A 17,409-nucleotide genomic window follows, 5' to 3' on the forward strand; every position below is an offset into this window, starting at 1 on the left:
ACAACTGCAACCATTGCAATATAATTTTTAAAACAAAACTGACATGCATGAGTAGGTAGTGTGGCATCTTTAAAGGTAAAAGAATCTGAATATTGAGTATGGTCCAAAATGAGGGTTCAATATGGCATTTACTCAACAGGAAAACCAAATCTTACAAAAAATGTCAGAGAAAGAAATTTCTTTGGCTTATAGAACTTGCAGTTCTCATGAAGAGTCTGAAAATTTCAGCACTGACATAAAGTTTTAATTAAGTGAGGCTGCATAAATATTTTATCTTAAGAGCAACTGCACTGTGAGTACCAAGTGAAGTTAGATTCTACTTGCAGAGATGAAACTTAAAAGTAGTGTCTTTTTAAAGAAATTCTGGGGTTGCTTAGCATTAAATGTTAAAACTGTATAATAATCAAATGTATGCAGTTTGCATTTAGTTACCTGTATGTGTCAGATTACACAGTTGTTCTTCAGAAAACATATGGGGAAAAATGTTTTGGTATAGTCAGTCATATGTATTCATTATACATGTTGATGGCATTTCAAGTCATCTGTTTCAAAAACATTTCCAAAGCACTGTGCTTGAACTCCTAATGGGATTTATGCATGACTCCTCACTCATTGCACTTGTTAAAAGCAATTGCTATGCAAGAATGAAGAAAAAAAAAGTCATGATGCTTGTTGAAATTTTCAGTTATAGGGAAGAAATGCATGGTAGCTGTGTTTAGTCTGGACCTAGGATTTATTTTTCCCTTTGAGGATTGCTTTGTGTGGGATTATTGCATATGAATGAGTCCCGTTACAGTGGAGGACTCCTCAGAAGGTGGCGTTACCCTGCGTAGGGACTCCTGAGGAGGCTGTGAGCTCGATCCCATGTGGATTAGCACATTGATAAGGCTAATGAGTCCTGACACATGGTGCAGGGGAGAAAAATAACCGCACGGATGTAGCGATGAGCAGGATCTGCTGGACTGAGGCCAGTTTCTACACGCAATATGTTCACACTCATTAATCATAAATATGCTGTTATGAAGGTTTGAAAACAAACAAACAAACAAAAGATAGAGGTGGACACCCCGGCTTCAGAAAGTATAAGTCCTACCATGTATTTGTTCTAGCCATTCACTATACAGGGTGATTTCACTAATTATCTCCTCTACCTGGCTGAAGAGTTGTGCTAATTAAATTCAGCTGGTGCAGTGTAGAAAAAATCAAGGTAGAGGAAATTATGTGGTGAAGTGATTAAAATGCCACTCTAAACCACATGTACAGATGCTAAAACAGCAAAAAAAAAACAATTAAAAAATCTTTCCATTTGGTTTAACGATAAATGAACCACGCATTCTTTATACATACGTCAGTCCGTACATATACATTTGTAACAGGGGTCACTCGCAGTCAAAATAGATGACAATTACTTGAAAATAAAAGATTTTACAGTTATATGAATTTTATGGTGTAACTATGTACATAGAAACTCAGATGCTAGTGGCAAGCGTGTTTTATCAGAAGGTATTAATGCCTAATTCTGTTCTTGCTCACAATGAGACATGTAAAATTTCAAGATGTCTTCTCTGTGCCAGTTTCCTCAGATCATCCTAGACAGTATGGCATCACACATCATATCCCCGGCTGTCAAGGCTCCCTGCAAATGGACTTGCGACTTTGTCTTGAGGTGTAACAGATCTTCACCATTTACAGATAGGAGGATGAAGGCGCTCGTGATCCATGAGGCAAAAAAAGGTTCCCTCTCATCTGCAGGGTGAAGCAAAGTGCAGTGAGTCTCCCCCAGATCAGCAGGTCAGAGTACGGTAAATGAATGCGATACTATCATAACGCCACATTAAGGTCTGTCTCCATACTTCTGCCAGTTAGGATTGTGAATGGATATGATATTGTAGTCATAATTTTAAAAATATTACATTGTCTCTCAGAGATATTATTCAAAGTGCATTACTGAATTGGAATGAGGAGCATGTCATATATGTCATCTTGGAAAAGGTTGTGTTGACCTCATAATTTTTTTTTCATCATATTTGTGATTACCAGGCACTACACTATTTTTCATTGTGAATGACATGTTGGCATTTTACCCATTTGTGCAGCCCAGTTACTGATGACCGATCATTTCAGGTAGAGCATCTTGCTAACTTGTACAAATGCGGTGTCCCCAACTGGAGATTGAAAACCCACCTCTCAGGCTCCATCACCTTAACAACCTCTTTCACTTAGCATTATCTGGAAAAGGAAAGGACCACAAAAGCCTCTCCAAATCGATCATGTAATGGAATTACAAAATCATGAGAACTTGTAAAAATGCAACCTGGGTGTGAAACCGTGAACCATAAAACATGTACACATCAGCCTTGATCAGCCACTGATGTGGCGCATGCTTGGCTCATCCAGCTAAACCTTTTCTATTGACATTTCTATACGTTTATTTACTTTTTCAGTAAAAATCTAAATTAATCTCGAAGGCTTAATCGGATACATTTTCTTCCTTTATTAACATGATGGTGAGCTCTCCAGCAGCTGATTGGATGTAAAATTCACAGACAGGAGATGGTATGTATGAAGGTTGAGCGCTTAGCTTGTTATCATGTTGCAAACTTTTAGTAAGTGGCCACACAATGGGGAATGTGCTTCTCAAATAAAAGATTACAGTGAAAAATTGTTTCATACCAAAGAACTAAAAGTATCTAAATATAGACATCTGGGTAGAATTCAGGTGATAGAGGCAGAGGTTATTACAATGTGCATAGGTAACCAACATACGAAGCAGAATTACTTTTTGTGTACATGTAATTTCCCTGACAGTAGAGGGTTCAGAATCAGAAGACGGATCATTCCAATCATATATTATTGCATGGCTGCAAGCACAAGTGAAAGCAATTATGTGTTAAAGAAATTAAGTCTATTAAACACATTCACTTTGTGACACAATCCATTACAGAGCAACAGATGGAATGTCTATGAAACAACCTTCAAAGCTGCACTCCACTTCACTGTGGTTAAAAATCCCATACCTTGCTTTGCTCATTCTGTCAGAACAATGATGAATGGTTCTCATTAATTTTACTGAAGACCTGTTTAAGTGAAAATATGGAGCTTTGTATGTAAGATCAAAAATTGGACTCTGGTGGCATTACATATATGCTGAAATATAACTTCACAATTTCAGGGCTATTTATACTCAGGTCATCATAGAATTAAAGGGGTAGAACATAGCTCCACTGGGCCTTCCTCTTTTCATTTCCATTCACTGTGGAACCTACTTGACCTTAAAAAGAGGAATAATAGGGGCTTTCAAAAGCCACAAATGTTGCATTTATTATCCTCAGTGATTTCCCAGTTTCAAAGAAAATACGTTCAAGAAACACTCACCATTCCAAAGTGGAGAAGCGTTCAGTTCACAACATTAGGATGGACTGTGATCCAGACTTTTCAATTTGTTTCTTACACAGTATTTTTAATTTAATGCAGGCACTGCTGAATCCACCCAATATCTTTAGTGTACAAATGGCTTTCCTGGCCACGTAACTGTATTACACTAAATATCATTGTTCCTTCAAATAGTTATGGCAATGAACTTTACGCTCTACTTTCCCCCAAATTGGCATTGTGTTAAATTCAACTTTTGATTTAATAGAATGAATTAATAATATACTAGAACAGAAGGAACATGTTCATGGATAAAAAAAACAGAAGCTCAGAATTGTTGCTCATTCTTGAAAGAGAAGAATATCTTTTGCATGATAACATGGTGTTTGCCTACAAAGGAGTTGCTCCAATGACTGAAAATTCCAACAAACAGCGCAAAGAATCATTTTTGTTCTTTTTTTCTTCAGTTAGCAGCAGATGGATTTCTCAGATCCATCAAAATTATATTGCCAATACTGTTTTGGCACTTAAAAAACAAACCACTAAATTTAATGTTGTTTTTGTGGTTTTTGTTTGTTTTCACCATAGTCATTTTCAGCAGACATGAATCTTCATCAACCACAAAATGGGTGGAGCCATCAGTGACTCACTGACCCAATCATTACCATTGTTCTGTGTAATGCAGTTTTTAATTGGTTCAAATAAACTATTGATTGACAGCACATTATAGTTGTGTCATGGGTCTCTCATGACTACATTTCAAAGGCTAGCATAACCCAGTACTGACACTTTAGATCTCTGTACAGATGTGGTAACTTTAATTGACTGTCTTGTTTTTCTTTTCTGGCAGCTGTGAGATGTGGACCACACAGTTGATTTCTTGACTGCATGCCAGTTGGCTGTAAAAATAAGAAACATTTAATGCCCAGTAGTACCAGGTCTATAATCTGGAAATAAGATGGGCGTTGTGGTCTCTGCTCAAAGCCTGCCAAGTCTCATTGCCCATAATATGCCCTTCTGTCTTCCTCCATAATGTTATTTCCTTGTCTTGACTCATTTGGGAGAAGCCCATAGTTGATGAGAGTTGATCCTTTAAAGTGGGCCTGAGGTGATTTCGTGTGGAAAGAAATCCCAGGGAAAAGTGTTTGGTTGGATGTGCCAAGAATTAAGACATATAAATTTTAAAATAGATTTTTCAGAAAACTTACACTGTAGTTTAAACTCCAGGCCATTGGAAATATTAAATATTAATACAGTGACCCACTGATGGTGTGCTACAGTACAACCAATTTAAATAGTTAAGTATGCAATAAAGAATAGCGACACTCCCCAAAGAGAGTTTGTGCTGTACCTATCACATTGTGTTTGTGTAGTATGTTTAGAATACAAATGGAAAAAAGTGAGTCAGGTAAATCTATAGTAACAGCATATCACACAACTAGCCAAATATTCTAAATATAAGTTTATAATGCTTATTTCAAGCATTTCTTTTGGACTGACAAGAATACAAAGAAACTGCGTTTGGTGCAATTGCAAATAGAATCTATTCTTAAATATTCCAAATAGTTGCAATATGTTAATGTTGCAAATTAAATAAAAAAATGTTAATTGACAAATTAAATAAAAAAAGTCTTCAAATAAAAAACACCTATTGCTGTTAGATAGCTGGAAAGATGGTTCTATCATACCACTTGTACAATTGTCTACTGTGATACCACTCACTAGCATACTAAGCAGCACTTACAGTCATTTTCACCCTGTTTCTAATTGGCAGCTGAGGTTGTCTTCTGCTGGTACTAAGCATACTTTCTTAAGCTTACCTACATTAAGAGCAGAATCTGAAACTTACAAGCATATTTAAATCATTGTGTGAACAAGGCCTAAGTGTATATAAATATTAAATGTATATAGATCCATTATATATGTCATGCCTTGAGGGCAACCGTACTCCATTGTCAGCTAAGATTATAATGATTTAATGCTAATAATAAGTGCCTAAAATGTCAGCCAGGACTTTCAGTAATCTGTGTGTAATATTAATTTTGTTAACCAGATATGAAACAAGTCATTTATATGGCACAAGTAGAATTTATGTTTTAAATGAAAGTACAGATCCCACATATAGAACACTGTAATTAATACTGTGGCAGTGTTTGGTACGCTGCTGGGGCGCTGGTCTCTTGTTTAGTAACAGCGCTTGTGTTAATCCTCATTCTGCTATTGCTTGATGGTGGCCAGATCACTTTTTAAGATCAATTTTCTAGCTGATAATATAATAACGTTTGCAGAGCTATACAGAAACACATTGCCAGTCTCTCTCTCAATCTGTGCAGTATAGTTGCTGCACAATATTATTTCACATGCTGCTATTTTAAACATGAATGTGCTCCACTGCCCTCTTGTTATTTCTGAATGAAATATAACTGAGCACTTGTCAGACTGTCATGTTCAATGATGTATGTGTATATATGGTCTGAGCCTTACCTGTGTGCACTGTTCAATATCACTCCTTCCTCAAACAGCAAGATGAGTTCAACGTAGAAACAGTTTACATGGTATTTTTTTGCCATCCCTAGGGGCTTTTATACTGTTTAAAGACAATATGGATAAACTGACTGACAAGTCATTCTACAGATAAAATATTCTTTTTTTCTTCATTGATGTAAGCATCAAAATCCTCACTGAAGGACCTTGAGCTTTCAAAGACTTCAAGTAGATATGCCTTAGCTGGGTTTGGAACCATAAAGCTTATGTGACAAGTTCAGTCCCCTACTCAAAGTGTCACACTGTTGCCCAGACCTTCTTTTGGTGTCAGTGCAGAAGCACATCTGGCTTCAGAGCCTGTCTGATCCTAGATCTGTCAAGGATAGATAAAAAAGTAACCACACTAATTATTCCAGACATAGATGAGGGGGGTGTATGCAGCTGTAATTAATGTTTTCTTAACATCATAGGGTTTGATGATTATTGAACATGCTGGAATTAATCTCCAAGAAAATGAATGGCAATAATTCATAGAATAATTAACTGTAATAGTCTGGATTGTGAACTAAATCTCCCATTTCTTTATTCTCCGGAAACAATCCAAGACCTGATATTTGAGCTAAAACAGAAGATACCCTAAGCCTGGACATGCCTACAACTGTGTAAAAGCAAAGCTGTTCTTAGAATTTACAAGCATACAATGCAAATTAATGTTTATTCTGATTAATTTTATCATGAGCAGTGTATGTATGAAATTTTGATATCTTCTATATTTTGAGGGAGCATTCCAGTTTTTGTCATTACACTGTTCTAGCGTTGGTTAACCACAGCTCTCTGAAGTTATTTTTTACACCTGGGCAGGCAGTTTCGTTTTCAAACAGCTGCTTTGAGTACCATTTGTTTAAAGGTTAAGTTAAAACAATATTGAATTCACATAATCCTTATCTCTCTGTTTTTGAGAAGGGATCAGTTCATATTTCATATCTGACAGGATCATAATGGCTCCAGTAAATCACAGCTGTTTGAACAGGCATTTTTTTCTCTCTGTGTTGTTCAGCACTAACAACATGTGGGGAAAACTGGGTCACACTCCATTTTAAAAGCCTGTATATGCTATTAGAAAAATTATTAAGTATTAAAATTGTTGGATTTTGAAAAGAGTTCAGACTTAATGAGTAGTAAGGTATTCATTTAAACTATAACTTGGCCATTGAGTTGTGTGAGGAAATATTCTTATTGTTTTCTGTGTTGACAGTCTTATACAGGACAAATTACATTGCACATACCAATCATTTATACAAATGGATGTTTACAGAGGCAATTTGGCAGTATATTGCTTAAGGGTGCAATGGCAGAGCCTACCTGAGAATCAAACTGGCAACTCTCTGGTTATAAGCCTACCCTAGACCCCAATGTCTGCTCTATGCTGCCACCCAGTGTTAAGGGCCCTGCCGTTGCAGACTTCAGCTTTCACTTGTGTGTAACTCAAGAAAAAAAATCATCCTTAAAAAGGGTTATTCAATCAACAGTGATAGCTGCAATGAGAGCACAGGTTTTTCCCAAGCAGAAATAGCCATGAAAAGAAAACTTGCTCATTTGAGTTTTAAAGTAAGAAAGAAGGTGTGGAGAGACAGGGTAGGGAACATCCTGTGTCAGATGCTGAAAGGTTGTTTATGGCCAAGATTGCTGCTAAGTAGAGATGTCCAGCCACAACCAAGAACTGTCTGGGGCCTGTAAACTAGATGTTAAATTGTGTTGAAACACCATCATTTACATACAGGAAAAAGACTTGAATGAAAAATGACCTGTTCAGCCAGCAAGGAATATTGTTATGGCCAAAAATTGCCTTTAAGGTGTGTTCACCTTTTATCCACTGAAGGAAATGGGTGTGGCCAGGTAAAGGTTATACCAAACTTTGGGCACCATTTTGTATTTTCTTGCGGCCATGTGACAGACAAGAAAAAATAAATAAAAAGGAAGAGTAGGGATTCTGTGTTTTCTGAAACTGAAATCCAAAACTCTTTGTAAAAATATAGATAGATATGTAGATATTATCTCTGGATTACGTCATATTTCCCTCTTAGATTAACTGTAACTGATTCAAGTACTGAACTGGAGACTGGTTCTGGTAGGACTGTGGGGTTTTTTGTTCTGTGCTTTTGCTTCTGCTGTGGTTTGAATGTTGGGGGGTTGTCTTTGGCTTTGTGGAGTGTGAGTTTGTTTTTCTTGTTTTGGTTTTTTCTTTGAAGAGTACTGTTGACTCCTCAAGTGTTCTGCTCAGCCTGCAGTGAAATTCTATTAGTTCTTTGCTGGCCCATCCTTTCATTTCTTTTGCGCTCTCACTGTTTTAAACTTGTATTTGTAAATATGTCTGAGTCACTCTCTTTCCCCCAGTGCTTATACTACAGCATTTCTGGCAATGATTTGCACCTTTCACAAGACTGTTACGAATGCATTGTTTGTGTGTTGTATAAAACATGCTGCATTATAAATACAGTGGCGTGAAGAGGTACATGTGCAGAGAGTTGGATGAATATTTATTTGATAGCTCAGCAATGCTGTCAGCGTTACTTTATCAGAAGTGTGCTATGCCATGCCTGTCATGAAGTACACTCAGAGGAGGGCAAGGTTCGGAATGCTTTCGCTATTACACGCCAATTAGTGTGCAGAGTGTGGTCTAAAAATAAAGACTAGTTGAGACCTTGACGGGAAAAAGAATAATATGGGTTTTAGATACGAAATTGGTTTTAAGACCTCGGGGGAGTGTCGTGTCTAACAGCAGCCCTCTAAAACTGGATAGCACACTTCTCCAGGTGTTGCGGACAGCAAATGATGATATTGTCTTTCTCTTCCTCTCGGATTCTGCGAGTCGCGCTTCATCAGGTTTTCATTATCCGAGAGGTCTGCCTTTCACCTCCTTTCATCGCCGAGCTGAAATGATCAAATTGACTCACGCGCGGTGAAGGCAAGATCACAGCAATGGGACAAAATTAATAGTCTTGTCCCCACATGAAGCTCCATTATGGGCTTGCTAGGGAGAATTATGGCTTGATTGCTTCTTTCTTGCCTGGTCTAGAGACACCTCCATGTTGTAAATGAGGAAGAGCCAGAGGAACATGAATTGAGAAGAATGGTTTCCAATACCTTGCCTTATTGAATATGCAGAATTATGAATCACCATATTTATACATGCATACATATAAGAGAGACAGACATATTTGTTGATATCCTAGCACGCACTTACAATTAACAGGTTATTGTCTTTTTGTTGGCTGTTGAAGCTAACCCATTTCCAAACTGGTCTGCAGGTTGTTATTATTATTATTAGTAGTAGTACTAGTAGTTGTAGTAGTAGTAGTAGCAGTAGCAGCATACAGCATGGGGAAAGGGGACTCTTTTCACAGGTTATGTTTTAATCTTTTCTATGAAGGATGCATTTTCCTGTGACATACTTGTATTTTTGTATGTAGTATGTAGTATTAGTATTTTTGCTGTACCTTTGTATAGATATGTTCCATGTACATTCCAAGAAATAACCCATAAAAACAGATCAGCAAGATTACATTACATTTGGTCCACCATGGTCAGGTTAATATTCAGTGTAAGGGGTTTTGCTGTTGGTGTTAAAAACAAGCAAGGAGAACATCTGTTCATTCATTTGAGGTAGGCGGACATGTCTATTAAACAGGGACTGTAGTTTTTAGTGTTTCTCAGTCAAAACATAAGCCATACTGTAAGATCATACTGTAGGCCATTCAGCTATAGATCCCTGGGTGTGCTGTACTTATTCAAAAATGATTATATGCTCCTGGATCAACATTGTGATTTAGGTGAACTTTACATACATTACACCAAACTTACATACATGTTCCACCCTTTCTTCCATACATACGTCCTGAGCAAGCCAACCTAAAGTGAATCAATCAATGGGACGGACACTGTAGTGAGGGTGTTGGATGTATGTTTACTTGAACCACGGCCTTGAGACCATTCATAATTTCTGCTCACTTTCAGAAAGTAGTCATTGATGAAACGATGTGTCTGGTGGCGGCGACATCATCTGGCGAGGAGGAGGGGCGGGCAGCACCAGAGCATTGATCACAGTGAACACTGCTGAACAGAAATCAGGTGAAGGACAGGGTGCTGCTTAGCAACAATGCTAACACTACAGAATGCTAACGTTTTTTGAGTCATTAAAATAATAAAACTTATTATATCATGTGTTAACATCATAAAATGACTTTTTGTAATAATAAATCTGGTAGTGTATTACTGCTTGTTTATTTAACAGTGGAAGCTATTAATTACTTTTTTAAACAGATGCCCTTATCCATGGGGATTTGTAATACTTTAAGCAATGCAACCTATTTGTAGGTCATTATTCAGCAGGATTTTTTTTTCCTTTTTTTCTGCAGAGATTTAATTTATTTAATAGAAACAGGCTCAAAGAGCAACAGCAAAAGTTGCACCTGAGAGTTTGAAATCATAACCCTGAGGTTTTGAACTTAGTGTCCTGTTATGCCATGTGCTATGATTAATAGGGGATGATGTGTATACAGTATTAGTATAACACAATAGGTTTTGAAACTGTGTGCTCTGATGTGGAGGATCATTTCTCACCTGAAATGGAATTTTACTATTTTTGTAAGTCTAGGTAATCTAGGTAAGAGTTTCTGCTCAATGATAAAATGTAAATGTTACCTTAAAAATTAATACTTTAAAAAGCAAATAAATAAATAAAAAATGTTTAATGTCTGTAATTTTCTAATACTTCAAATAGTTATGAATGCCTAGATATCTGAATTGCATGGCCAGATAAGAGCAAACCTAAAAAAAAAAACGCTAAAACTTTTTTTTTTTCATATTTCAAAACAATAAGTGTGGTGACAGTGATAAATAGCCAGCACTGTCTGCGCTCCTAAATCTATCCTCTTAGACTGTAGACTGCTTCAATTTGGAGGACACGTCATACAGACATCGAACAGTAAACAAACCTTTATGTAGACAGACAATGCCCAACATTTCACTGAAATGAAGCTGTCGTTTGACGAGCAGTTTATGCACATCAAAATAGTTCATGTACACACAACACTGTCAGTGAAGTAACTAACTTGATATTGATATTGATCTAATATTGGTTGGCACAGCCAAACGCAATATAGCCACTGCTGACAACTGTGAAAGGATGAACTTCCCGCTGAAATAAATTAGCTAAAATAGCTTTAGAAAGAAAAATACACTATGGATACTGAGAAAGAAATACTCCTTCATACACAGCTTTTCATTGTTTTTATCTGTGTAGATTTCAGTTCAGCCAAACAGTATCTGTATTGTGATCAATATCTGCAACTAAGTTATCTGTGTGTGTGTGTGTGTGTGTGTGTATGTGGTTGCCATATTTAAGGTCAGTCCACTAACTTGAAGGTCTCAGCCAACCCATCATCAAGACCTGTAAAGTAAGCCTTGACAGGGATGCACTTGTCTCTGTGAAAAGATATGCTGTTTGACTCTGTGTATACATGTGGTCAGAAATAGTTTTTCCAAGTAAACCACAGCTTGCAACCACAAATGCAAATACATTTGCATTTTCTCAACAGGCATTTACTATGGTGACTACGGAAAGGAAGTAACATGGGACATGACACTTTGGATGGCTCTTTGACTAACCTTAACTTTATCCTAAACCTACCATCAAAGCACACTGTGGTTCTATAAAAAAATTGTATGGGAAAGTGTATTGTTGTGAGCAGAGACAATTCAAACAATTGAAAATGTTACCTTCTTGGTATGTGTTTTGTATGTACAACCAAACACCTTCCCCGCTCAATATTCCAGGAAAAGTAAATAAGTGTCTTGAATGATAATAAGCAGGGAAATCATTTATCAGTTTTGGTGTGAGATGGAGTAAATGCATTAAGTTTGAATAGGTAAATGTGTTTAGTTAATGCATTAATAAGGTAATCCCTCACAACTGTCTTGATAGTCGGATAAAAAAAAATAAGGCCTAAACAATTCAGGGACACCCAGTTCTCATATAACTGGGACTTTCCGAATGGTTCACTGGTCTGTGTCTTTTTGAATGAGGAAAAAAGAAGGCTTTACTGTGTTTTGGGTCTTATTTAATTTCAGTGACAAGCAATGATGTGATTGCAGTGCTCCCTGTAATGGCTACTGTTGTAGCACATCCTCACGCTGAAAAGATTCTACACATTCAGTGTTCAGCCTACACTCGTGTGTCTATCAGAGAATGAAGCTCTTCTCTCAAGCTAATTAGTAGGGCACTCTACCAGTCCCTGAAAGTGAGTAGCGCTCTCATTGTATAAACCACTCTGACATCCCATTGATGCAGTTGGTCCAGTTACTTTTCACAGTTCATATGGTTAATCGCCTCCTCTAGCTAGATGCTCAGTCACACTTTGTTGAATGAAAATAAGGGCCCACTTCAGTGTAGCTCCTTTTTTTTTACTACTGATAATAAGCAGCTCATGTAAAAAGCACATTATTCTGCAGTTCCAGCTCTGAATTATAATGACATGTTGAGGGTTTTGCCGTGCAGTGTTTTATCCTGCCCATGTGGTCAGGTTTGGGAAGGTGGCCCACTCAGCGGCTGCATCAGGTTTGTCTCCATTTTGTACTGAGATTTATACACAGCATGACAGGAGATACACGCTGGTGCCTGAAGCTAAGCAGAGTTGGGCTTAAGTTTGTACTTCCTCGAGAGAGGATCTGGGGAAAAAACAGGTTTCTGCTGGAAAGTGGTGTTGGTGGGCCAGCAGGTGGCAGTCTTCCCTCTGGACTAAAGAGGAGCCAAATACCCCTGTGTAGTGATGGGGACACTGTGCTGTGGAATGTCTCACTGTGCAGTCTTCTGGATGAGACTCAACCAACGTCCTTGCTATTTGTGGACACTAAAGATTCCATGACACTTCCTGCAAAGAACAGCGGTTTTCCCAGCGCTTTGGCTAAATTCCCAATCAGATGCTTACAATCTGCCTATTAAATAATGCCTTAACGTAATTGCCTAAATAAGTTTTGCCCTCTTCACCTCAGGTGATGTGTAGTGCTTTGGAAATCTTGACAATCTGGAAGGCTCTCTGTAAATGTAGTCCATTATTATTATATGTGGATGTCTGTCTGTTCTGTTGCAGTACAAAGACCTGGAGGAGAAGATTCCATATGGCAGGGCCTAAATTGTCTCTCCATTTCAATATTCATGGTCACGACTGTGGCATTCTTAAATTTTTACCTCACAATGCTCCTGGGGTGGGCCTTCTTTGCAAAATCTGTCCATAGCTGTTTACATCCTCTTGACTTGGGGACTGTTTCCATGGTGATGAGACTTAAGGTGGTTGACTGCGACAATGGGAATGGGATGCCCAGGATAAATAGTTCTGCAATTACATGTAACTGTGTACTGTACCTTATAGATGCTGCATGAAGCTGAAGTTGGCTTTAAGCGTATGAACTCTGCATGTGTTTGACAGCAGTGTTTTTTAGGTATATTTTATCTTATTTGGTTTAATCATCTATTTCATACTGCTGATTACAGTCCTATAACTCGTCGGAACCCAGCTCAAGGGCCCATTTACACTGACATGAAACGCATATTATATACATTGCTACTTATAAATTAAGTGTAATACAAATTGCACTTAATACTTGACATTAATAGTACTTAAAGCTGGGTAAGCAGGTAGCAAAAATGTTTCTGTGCAGGTTAATGTAAACACACAAAGCTGAAGTGCTATTTTTAAAAATCATTTCTAAATTATTTTAAACTGTTTATTTGAATATCTATTACTGGTTTACTACTTCACTGACATTTTTCCAGATTTTTAAAGTAAACAGTCATAAGTAGTAATGTATTTCCTGTTTTGACAGTAAAATAGGGCCATGAAAGAACCTATCCAAGTAAAGAAATTTTTTCAAAGAAAGGAACCCACATTTTGAGTGATACATGATTATGGGAATCACATTGTATTTTCTTTTATTCTGCACATGTTGTTCTGTTGTTGTTATGATATTCTTACATTTTGATATATCATCATGGGTGGTGCATGCACTCAATGCCAAGAAATGGTTCCACAATACAGATAGTAAAGCTGGCATTGTCCACACACGAATTACACAAAACACAAAGTCCTGGATGGCAGCTTTGACAGGCGCGGACATTGCCGAGGATCACAGCATCAGAGCACAATGAAACAGACAAGTAACCAGGCTACTAACTCCACAGCAGACACAGAAACAAACAGAATTAAAATTTTAACAGGTTTCCTTTCACACATTTTAAAGCACACATTTTGTTATTCTGCAATATAGTTTGTAGGGTGTCCAAGGTAATTTATTTTAAGATTTAAACAGCAGGAGACAGAATGCACAAAAAGTGAATTTTCCTAGAGCATGCTGTGTAGAATGTGGGTATATTACAGTTAGAAAGCACATTCCTTGTGCAAGCCACTCCAACATGGAGTTATTTATCTCTTAATTGGTGGTGTGAAATATTCTAATTCCCCATGGGAGATAGAGAAAATCATACAAACTCCTGTTCAAAGGGATAAAGTGAGTGATTTAACATTTCTTTCATATGTATGTATAGAGCAAAAAAAACAGTGCAAATTGGTGCGTTTTGCATTAGACTGTTGCACTTTCAATCTGTTATACTGTGTGTGTATATATATATATATATATATATATATATATATATATACCCTCAATTTCCCCCTTTTTCAACCATTTTTAAGCAGTTGAATACATTAGGCTCGCCTCACAGCAACAACCTGCAGGGCGAGGCCAATTCAATCCTCTGGTAAACACACATGCATGCTAGCGCAACTGTTCTTCACACTGCAAACCCATAGTGCACTACAGTGAATTGGGTGCTAATTGGAGGATATAGGCACTACTCCACTGACACGGGTGCCGAGAGCAGTGTGGCGAGAGGGCCCTGGATGACTTACCCACCCCAATCCCCAGCAGAACGAAGCCAATTTGTTCTGCTGTAGTGGGTTCCCAGTCATCGTTGACTGGCAAGGCTGGTTTTGAAACCAAGTTGTAGGGCTGTGCTACCAATAAGTTCCTATGTTGTCTTTTATTCTATGCTTGCTGCAGACAGAGATAATGGTCATTTAGAAGATATACAGCTGAAATTTTTATCACCAAAAATAATACTGTTTTGTTGACGAAGGTGTAACATTAACATTGAAATGACTACCTTGATATGTTTGTAGGGTGTTTATTTTTGTTGGGGTGGGGTATGTAGGTCAGGGAAAATTCAAAGCAGGGAATACCCTCTTCAAAGTGGGGAAATTTAAGCATTTTAAAGCGGTCAAATCTTATGGAACCAGTATCAGGAGTGCTCCATTTTCTATCTTGCCTATTTTTCATTAATCCTTGTCACCAACTCTGATAAATTTGATATGCAACGGTAAAAGACAAAAAGGATAGCCCTCGTTAAAGTGCAGTTACCTTCCCCTTGCTGTTCTTTCAGTATTTCTAAAAGAACAGTAAACTGTTTTGTGGTGTCCAGTGCCGAATTCTTTGTTTTTATTGCATCTCTCATGTTGCACCTTTTAAGCTCCAATGCTAAAATGTAAAACAAAAGAAACCAGCCAAGCAATGAATCCACCAGGATACTAAAGGAAATAAAAATATCGATGACTATGCGTCACATTTATTAATCTCAGCACACTTGTTCCTGTCTATATATTTATTTAGTTTTTAGATAAAGAATATTTCCAGATCTATCTCAGCTTTATACATCTTAATACATTTATTGCAGGGATTTCATGGATGGAAAAAGTTTATGTGGGCCATCACATGTAAATGTCCACGAAGATTCTCCTTCCAGAAGACATCATGAGAAGAGTTTGTTATCCCATGCGTCTTGTGTGAATATATACAAATATATATTTCATCTCTTTTTTTTTTTGAAGTGCGTCTGTCATGAGCATCGAGGTTTCATTTCAAAATTATATCAGCCGTAGTCTCTCCAAAGCCTGGGCCCCACGCATCCGTCTGCTCTGTGATTCTAGTCTTCCCAGTATCCAGAGGCCTCTCCCAAATGGAGTTCTCCAACAAACGGCCATGGTTATGCCCAAAGTCTCACACCCGCTGATCTCCTTCGAGCTTTTAATCCATGAATAACGCTGCTCTGTGCTGCGGTCAGTGACAGCACCATCAAGGATTCCATTCATTCCATCAATAATTATATCTTTCCAAGACAAATATTGATCAGCATGTCAACATAATATGTACAGTTCACATCTCTAAATATCAGAAATGTTTCTGTTGTAACAGTGCATCATGTTTTACAAGGAATGACATGTAGATTCATGCAAGTCTATTTGGTTAAATCTATATACAGGTGTTGTTTAATTTGCTTCATGGTGATAAATGTAAGCTTTCACATGTTAACATTACACTGGGGGTAATTCAACAAATCATTAAAAGTACAGAAAATACTGTTTTTTAAATAATAGCATTGGTATATACAGTATTCCCTCACAGACCGATCAACAACATTGTGTATATGCGAGAAAGAGAGAGAGAGAGGGACTGTACACATCTCTAGTATAAATTGACAACATTAATGCATGTCAGTTGCTTAGCAACCTTACTACAGTTGCCATAGGTAATGGACAGAGTTCTGGTGGAAGAAAGTAGAACATACTGTAACTAGCTATTTATTAAATCGTTATTGACTATTTATTAAATCATTATTGATTTTATTAAGTCATTTTATCAATGCTGAGATTTCTTAACAAAACTCACAACCAAGGACATTCCTGATGACACTGAAACTGTTGTGTGTGTATGTATATCCCTTTGTATCCCTATATGCAGGTAGTCCACAAAAGTAATTTTATTTAAATGAATAGTTCAGCTGTGTGTGAATGTGTGCCTATGTGTTTGCATTCATGTGTGCTGTGTGTTTGATTATCATTTAACATTTATATTTTGTTTGTTCTTATTTTAAAGCAAGGTTCTCCCTTTAACCTGAATTCATAACAATTACATTTATATGTACTGTACTGAGTAGCTGCAAGTACACATTGTTTCACAATGCTTACTGTTTTAGAACCCATTAATTGTTTTGCTTTTTTTGTCAGGTACACTTGTTGTAAAGTGTAACTAAAGAAAAAATCATGACACAGTGTGGTTAGTATTGCCTTGTCTGATTGTCTGATTGAAATGTTGCTGAATTACCCCCTCCATAGTGAGACAAAACAAAAAAAACAAAAAAAATTACTTTTAACACATCACAAGGAATTGGATGTGGTTAAGAGCAAGCCAGAGAAACAACGTTACCTTTACATCACGAGGGAGCCTTCCTTCCAGCCATTAAGAAAGAGCGCTGCTTTCTGCTTGTGTGCAACCAGTAAAGACAACCTCTTTGCAGTTCTCTGCACCTAAACAATCGGAGACACCTCAGTTCGGCCATGTGGTGACAGCTGGGCAAAAAAAAAAAAATCAGCAGCGGGGCAGCAGCATAGCCACATGCAGGAGGAGTTTGCCGGTGTGCTCCGACATGTTTTCCTCGTTGTCTGCAGC

The 17,409-nt window shown here is 37.5% G+C and overlaps 1 protein-coding gene across 2 annotated transcripts in view; it reads right to left on the reverse strand.

Annotated features, from left to right (window-relative positions):
• Positions 1–14,571: 14,571 nt before the first annotated feature.
• LOC118770139 (potassium voltage-gated channel subfamily C member 2-like) overlaps positions 14,572–17,409 on the reverse strand; it is a 53,039-nt gene continuing 50,201 nt past the window's right edge. Inside the window, exons 4-5 of one of the 2 annotated variants that reach the window (XM_036517607.1) lie at positions 17,167–17,267; positions 14,572–16,069 (exon numbers count right to left, since the gene is read on the reverse strand). In XM_036517607.1, coding sequence (XP_036373500.1) covers positions 17,200–17,267 — 68 coding nt within the window. In that variant the 3' untranslated portion in view covers positions 14,572–16,069; positions 17,167–17,199. Of the gene's footprint in view, positions 17,268–17,409 lie in introns of both variants that reach the window. The other variant, XM_036517606.1, reaches the window with a different exon arrangement.

The sequence above is a fragment of the Megalops cyprinoides genome, chromosome 23, assembly GCF_013368585.1.
Source record: "Megalops cyprinoides isolate fMegCyp1 chromosome 23, fMegCyp1.pri, whole genome shotgun sequence".
Classification (NCBI taxonomy): Eukaryota; Metazoa; Chordata; class Actinopteri; order Elopiformes; family Megalopidae; genus Megalops; species Megalops cyprinoides.